Source organism: Physeter macrocephalus, chromosome 10 (assembly GCF_002837175.3).
Source record: "Physeter macrocephalus isolate SW-GA chromosome 10, ASM283717v5, whole genome shotgun sequence".
Classification (NCBI taxonomy): domain Eukaryota; kingdom Metazoa; phylum Chordata; class Mammalia; order Artiodactyla; family Physeteridae; genus Physeter; species Physeter macrocephalus.
Genome location: NC_041223.1, coordinates 48,992,752 through 49,000,709, shown reverse-complemented (window position 1 = coordinate 49,000,709; position 7,958 = coordinate 48,992,752). Strand labels below are relative to the sequence as shown.

Below are 7,958 nucleotides of genomic sequence, written 5' to 3'. Positions count from 1 at the left end.
AAGATCCCACATGCCGCGGAGCGGCTGGGCCCGTGAGCCATGGCCGCTGAGCCTGCGCGTCCGGAGCCTGTGCTCCGCAACGGGAGAGACCACAACAGTGAGAGGCCCGCGTACCGAAAAAAAAAAAAAAAAGTTTTAAAACTATGCCTTTTAATAGTACAATTTAAAAACAATTTATTATTTGCTCAAGGATAAACGTGTCCATATGTGGATATGGCAGCCTTTGAAATACCTATAGTACAGTAGAAGCAAAAGAAAAAAAAAAGGAAAAAACCCACAAAGCTAGAAAGAACACTGTGATAAGTTCCTTAAGAGTCTAACATTCTTAAGGTTCCTTACAGATTTTCCACTAACACATTTTAATTAAAAACAAACCTGCAACAAGCTATAAATATATAAATAAAAATTTTAAATGTTAACACTGTATTATTTTTATCAAAATATACCAAGCACGGGACTTCCCTGGTGGCACCGTGCTTAAGACTCTGCGCTTCCATTGCAGGGGGCCTGGGTTCAATCCCTGCTCGGGGAACTAAAAGCCATATGCATGCTGCAACTAAGAGTTCGCATGCCACAACTAAGGAGCTGGTAAGCTGCAACTAAGGAGCCCACCTGCCACAAGTAAGGCCTGGCACAACCAAAAAGAAAAAAAATGTGTATACACACACACACACACCCGGCACAACCAAAAAGAAAAAAAAATGTGTGTACACACACACACACACACACACACACCCATCCACCCACCCACCAAGCAGGATTATGCTGAACTTAATTAGAAATTACAAGTCTATTTTTTTAAGGAGTAACTTTAAATGTCTGGATAATCACTACTGAACAATAAATAGCTTAGCACCAATTTACATTCTATGTGTCCACATTAAAGGCGTACCTTTTATTAAATATACTCATTTTTAATATGCTGGGCTGATAATAAAAGCAAACATTTAATGATTGATTCCCATGTTCAATAAACTATGCAAGTTGCTTAACTTGTTAAGCTTATAAGCATCCCACAAAGAGACCGCACCTATTAGTTGGCATAGTCAGTTATTTGTTACTTGCTCAAATAAAAGTTAATCAGTATTACTGTGACATTCCCACAGTATAGAATTATGTTGCCAAAATTTAAACTATTAAAAAGATCTGTAATCTAGTTTTTATCATTTACATAATTTCCTCTAGCAAAGTTTGACAAGACCTTTTCCCTCAGTCAACTGTGAATGTCAGTGTGACCTTTTCAAGCTCATCATCACTGTATATGCTAAGAGTATGTTTCAACTACATTTTTGTTAAGTAAACTGATGTAAGTTTTATGCTTAAAAATGACACAGTTATAAAACAAGGTGTTCTGGGGCTTCCCTGGTGGCGCAGTGGTTGCGCGTCCGCCTGCCGATGCAGGGGAACCGGGTTCGCGCCCCGGTCTGGGAGGATCCCACATGCCGCGGAGCGGCTGGGCCCGTGAGCCATGGCTGCTGGGCCTGCGCGTCCGGAGCCTGTGCCCCGCAACGGGAGAGGCCACAGCAGAGGGAGGCCCGCATACCAAAAAAAAAAACAAACAAAAAAAAACAAGGTGTTCTGGAAGTGATACATAATAGCTATAATAGAGTAATATCTGTAAACCCTCTATGGTGCTAGACTGTGGTAAGAGCTTTAAAAGATACTCTTATTTAATATACCAACAAGCTTATGAGGTAGGTACTCTGACTGTCATTTTTAAAGATGAGAAAAACTAAAAGTTCGTCACCTGCCCAAGGTTCTGTAGCTAGTAAATGATAGAATTAGCATTGTATTTAAGTACATGAGACTTCAAAGCCTTTAAATCTTTTTCAATAAAAATTATATCTTTATTAATTTTCATAAGCTTAAAAATTTAGTTATTAGATTTAATTTCAAATAGTTTAATACTGACATTTTTAAACAATGACTTCTAAACAAGGAAGCATTCACTTAATGGAAAAATGGCTGTCATGACCTGTATTTTATATAATTCTCACAAAGAAAATGGTATGAAGAAATAACTAGTTATTATAAACTTTTCTCTTAAAAATGTGTTTGTTTTTAAAATAATTTGAGCCCCAAGTAATTGGAATAAAGTTACCACATCTTACCTTCGAGAAGGAATGTTAACATCTGCCAGTGTATACAGAGGTGTTAGGCTTGACACAAGATAATGCAGTTGAGGAAAAGGAACTAAATTCATGCTGATTTCATTAAGGTCCATATTAAGGGATCCTTCAAACCTTGCAGAGCTAAAAGATTAACATTAAAGCATGAAAAATATTTAACTTAATGTAGCTTGATTTAGTCAGCAGGCACTTTCCTACATCCTTTCGTACGCTGTACTTAAGTAGAGAATATATGCTCTTTTTTTTTCTGTATTAGTGAAATTTAGTATCATGAACATCGTGTATAAAGATAATTAAAATATAACATAACATCTACAGCAATTCTTATTTCAGGATTATCTGAAGTGTAACCACTCTACTACAGTTGCTAATTACCTACATAAAAATCTTACTTAAAACAGACTTTAGATTGAATTAAATACACACAGTTCAATAGTTATTTAATTATTCTATAAATCTTACTAAATTCCCCTGGGATTTGCTTACATGCTCTACAATTTGGAATATAATAATGCCAAAGCAATTTTTTAGATCAAAGTCGAAGAAATATTTTGGACCAGCTAATAAAGAGGTATAGATTAGCTGGTTTAAAAGGTTAAGACATTTCGCAGCAAAAAAAAAAAACAAAAAAAACAACAACCAAGTTTGTTTTTGTCTAACCAAGTGTTTCTCAAGTGTATCTCCTTCAAAACCCTTTACCATTTAACATCTGTTAATATTCCATGGAACGTACCTGGGGAAAATAAAATGCTGCTCTGGAGTCAGAAAATAAAATTCTGGTCTATCACTCCAAGATCTGAAAACACTAGACAAACTAAAATTTTTATTTTAAAAAAAGTTTTTAAAAAAGCTTCTACAACTCAGAATAACTAAAAAATGCTACTGCAAAACATTATCAAAAGCAAGTGAAGTTTTTAAACTGCCCTTAAGTACACTGTCAACAGGATTACCTTGTTAGGTTGAGCAGCAAATTTGCCACAATGTTGTTCATTGCATCAAATGGTTTCTCCTGTTGCTTTTTAAAAGCTCCAGCACTTGAAGTAACCAGACTCATTGGCTTTATAGCTGTACCCAACTTTCCAGAATTCACCATGAGGTCAATTTTGCTAATGATGTCAAATAAAGACTTTTAAGGGAAAAATATTGGGAGAGAAGCTATTAAGAGAGGACATAGATGACATTCTACCAGGAAGAAAGACAAAAAAAAGCAATTTAAACTTATTTTTTCTCTTAGATGGGAAGGCTGAAAAGTGAAGAGACTGTTTCACGTACACACATAAGCATAACACAGGACTGAATGTATACATAATATGTCCATAAATTACAATGCCATTTCTTACTTGGTTGTCAATGGGCAATACACAGTCTGCATGCTCGTTAAGTTCCTTCATTGCCAAGATGCTATTATAAGGCGAGGTTATGACATCATCTTCACCAGAAGGATAAACTGAAGTCACGAATCTGTATACTTCTGGGAATTCATCTTCAAGCACCTTTAAAAGAAATGTGCCAAGTCCAGATCCTGTTCCTGAAGATTAAGATTTCAAAAAGAAAACAGCATAAATGGTTCAGAATATAATGGAATTCTGTGTTTTTGTGGTAAAAACCTATTTATTAAAGACATACAATTTTCAACTTATTCCTGTGATTATAATATTAACTAATTAATTTCAGATAAAGAAATGAAGACAATATAGGTAGTGAGACTTAAAGTCATGAATTCAACCTCTGGGTCTGACTGTGATGATGAGAGGCCTTTCTATATTTTACACTTTTTTACATTTAAGTTATATCTCTATGATGTCAAAAGAACTGACTGAAGAGTAAAAAATGCAACTAAGACAGTATTTAGTCTACACTTGATGTTAAGCAACTTAAGAAAAAACAAACTATCTTGACATCTTTAGTGTAACACCTATATAATCTTAACGATGAACACTCTCATGACATTAAGCAACTTAAATGCTGAGTTAAAATTTAAAGTTAAGCATGACCAACTTGAATTTACAAAAGTTTCATAGAGGAAACTTTTTTTTACTATCTATCTAAAAGCAGAAACTCTAAGAATTTCATTAAGGTAATTTTCTGACACACAGAGTTACATATATAAATTCAGATATTTTTAAGAACTTAAAGAGAGAAAACTGGAATCCTTTACCCTGGTGCTTTTCAAACTATGGCTTGTGAACCATCAGTGGGCTATGAAACTAATTTATAAGGTTAGGACCAGTATTTTCTTTTCTTAAATGAAACGGAGAAATATTAATATGTCACATATAGTATGCCTAAATAATCTTTTGTTTTAGTTTGTGTATGTTTGTGTGTGTGTTGGTCTGTAATGTAAAACGTATTTCTTGCTGTCCTGATGAGAAAAAGTTTAAAAGCTGATAATGCTCTAACCCCATTTGGATAAATATTAAAAGGCTATGATGTTAAAAACATTAGATGAAAGTGAGGGAGATTTTTTGGGTTAATCTTTAATGAGGACTTTCTAAGCATTATAAAAAACCAGAGCCATTATAGAAGATAGTTTTGATTCCATTAAAAATAAAACTCCCCTCTCTCTATATATATGTATATATAAAAACAAACAAAATAAAAAGGCAAACTAAGAAAAAAATCTTCAAACATGATGGAGGACTAAATTTTTTTAATAAAAAGGGTCACAAATCAACAACAAAAAAATATGAATAATGCAATGGAAAAATGAGCAAAGGATATAAATTGTAACTCAAAATAAATCAAATGGCAAATAGATGTAAAGATGCTCAACCTTTTCTCTAATTAAAAAATGCAAATTTAAACAATATAATTTTGAACATATTGTATTAGATTTATGTCTCATAATACTCAGTGTTGGTGACAGTGTGGGGAAATAAGCTCTTATAAATTGCTGCTAATCATACGGATTGATGCAATAATGTAGGAAGGTTATTTAGTAATATCAACCAAAACTTAAAATGTACATATTCTTTGGTTCCACCTTCCTTTCTAGGAATATTGCCTACAGCTATTGTGGCACAAATGAACAAAGATGTAGGTACCAGATGTTCGTTGGGGATTTTATGTAGTAGCTAAAAACCATTAATAACTTGACATCCATCAATGAGGAACTGACTTTAAAAATTATTACATATTCTCATAATTGGACAGAGCTGATGAAAGATGTTCAGGAAAGATTTAAAGTGAAAACATTACAGGGTAGTATGTATTTCATGATCTTGTTTATGTAAAAACACACACAATGGGCACAGGAAATATCTGGAAGGACAGACACTGGCAAACTTGATTATCTGTGAGGAGAGAGATTAGGGATTAGATGTGGGAAATGACTTCATTTTTAGCCTTCAATATTATTTAAAGTATTTTTGCCATTTTCAGTGAATTACGAATAAAGTACAGTCTACTGAGATTCTGAGTAATAGAGGGATATAAAAAAAGCACCATAATGAACTATAAATCAAATTGGGTTTTTTCAAAAACTTACTCAAAATCTGCAGGTTAATTATACCAGTATAAAGAAAATTAGTTTCTTAATTTAATGATTACGATGGTCTTCTAAAGGCATGGTTACACAGCAATTTTAACTTTAATTTTCAAATGCTATCATACTGAATAACAGATATGTATAAGAAAGTCAACTGTACATAACCTGAATATAAAAATCTTAATCTCAGCTTGGAGGAAAAAAGCATGGCAAATTTTTCTTTTAAAATAGGCTAATTCTCTTTTGAAATTATCAAATTATGATCTGTCTCTACTTCATGGAACAGGGGAGCAAAATACTTCACTTGCAAGGTACACGCTTCCCTGGGAAAGAAAGCAATGCAGATCATTTATTCTAGGTCAAGGTGATTAATTACCATGTAAGGAATGATTTAAGGGAGTTGACTAAGAGGATTTCTTTTACTTATTTCTCTTACTGGACACAAGAAAGGATTGAAGGTGGTTAAAGAAAGGGTACTGATATTCTTTTGCAAACGTATCTATGACTATGCCACAAATACTTAGTTCTAGTCAGCATATGAAACTGCACAAGCAAGCTCGTAGGAGAAAGGCAGCATTCCCAAAAAGCTTATACTGCAATCTACTTTCTACTAAAAGAAAAAATTTTTTCAGATTCAGTTCTACTGACTCTTTAAAAGGGTTTAAATTTTATAAAATGGTCATAGTGACACAATTTGACAAAAATTTAAGATAAAAAGCTGTTATGTACATACATTCATAAACATACTCTTAATTCTTAATAGTTCTATATTTATTAAGCAAAGGTCTGCAAACAAGACTTATGTTGGCAAAATGAATTCTCACTTGCATTTTCACATTGTTATAGACAAATGAATAAATAATTTTACCTCCTCCCATGGAATGTATTATAAAAAAACACTGCAAACAATCACAGTGCTCTGCTGACTTTCTGAGTTTCTCTAAAATCTGTTCCTGATAAAGACTGCCAAACACTTTGTGACCCACAGCCCTGGAAAAAAGAATACAGATTAAAAAAAACATCCTTGCATTTATTATTTCAAGATTTTATTATTTCTGAACTAAATGAAAAGACTATAGATAAGCTTGAAAAAGTATTTTTACTGTAGTAAGTAAATTCCATTCCTGTTTAACATCAAGAAATCATATTATGATATCTCAAGGATATAGGAAGATAATTTAACAAATATATATACCTATAATCCTCAAATATCCTGATAAAATAGTTCATTACCAATGGATATTAAACTATGGTTTTTAAAATTTATCTGCTCTTAAGGTATAATTACAACAAAACAAGTTTTTAGTTACATAGTTTTTTCTCATCTTCATTGAAAGTAAACTGATTGCACTGTCTTTTATGTATTAAAAAGCAGAATGTGGTCAACTAGAAAGACATAAAAATAAAAAATTTTAAATTGACTTACTTTGGTTTAAAACATGAAAAAAATATTGGTCATATCATGTTATTACTAGATGAAATGCCACACAATAGAAAACTGATATTCATGAGGCTCTGCAAGCCTTTTTGGTTGCCCACATTTGCAAGTATTATTATGATGAACTGAAATGTAAGAACGATTTCCACACAACATGTAGTCATGTGTAACTCAAAAGTTACAGAATAAGTTATATGACAATTAGAGAAAGCTGGTTGGATGGTTAGGTGGACTCACTTATTTAGTGACTGGTTCTTCCCAAATAAGTCTCCCAGAACACAAGACTGAAATTCATGCTTTAGTAAAATTACACAATATTACACATTATAAACCTGAGGGACTAACGGCAAATAATTTAAATAACAAATATTAGATTGGCAAACAAGAACCTACTTACTTTTTAAAAAACAGCAAAACCAGTGTCAATGTAAATTTTAAAATGATCACTGTTGGAGCTTTTTTCCCATTAAGGAGAAGAGACCATTATATATTTAAGGGCCAAATATAGCCTCAGACTGACCTTGAATGCTGGGACACTGGTCTGGCTTGCATCTCTATCAATTCTATTAAATCTGACTGATGGGAAAACTTTGTCAGAGTCAAATACTATAGGTAAGAGAACAGTTTATAAAAATACTTACAACTTTTAAATTGATACAGCCACTATGGAGAACAGTATGGAGGTTCCTTAAAAACTAAAAATATGGGGCTTCCCTGGTGGCGCAGTGGTTGAGAGTCCGCCTGCTGATGCAGGGGACATGGGTTCGTGCCCCAGTCCGGGAAGATCCCACATGCCGTGGAGCGGCTGGGCCCGTGAGCCATGGCTGCTGAGCCTGCGCGTCCGGAGCCGGTGCTCCGCAACGGGAGAGGCCACAACAGTGAGAGGCCCGCGTACAGAAAAAAA

General features: G+C 33.7%; 1 protein-coding gene across 1 annotated transcript in view; it reads right to left on the bottom strand.

The window, feature by feature from the left end:
* TUBE1 (tubulin epsilon 1) overlaps positions 1 to 7,958 on the bottom strand; it is a 19,576-nt gene that overhangs the window by 2,868 nt on the left and 8,750 nt on the right. The window contains exons 6-9 of the mRNA XM_007118165.4: positions 6,485 to 6,606; positions 3,470 to 3,657; positions 3,080 to 3,255; positions 2,112 to 2,252 (exon numbers count right to left, since the gene is read on the bottom strand). Of these exons, the coding sequence (XP_007118227.1) occupies positions 2,112 to 2,252; positions 3,080 to 3,255; positions 3,470 to 3,657; positions 6,485 to 6,606 (627 nt within the window). The remainder of the gene's footprint in view (positions 1 to 2,111; positions 2,253 to 3,079; positions 3,256 to 3,469; positions 3,658 to 6,484; positions 6,607 to 7,958) is intronic.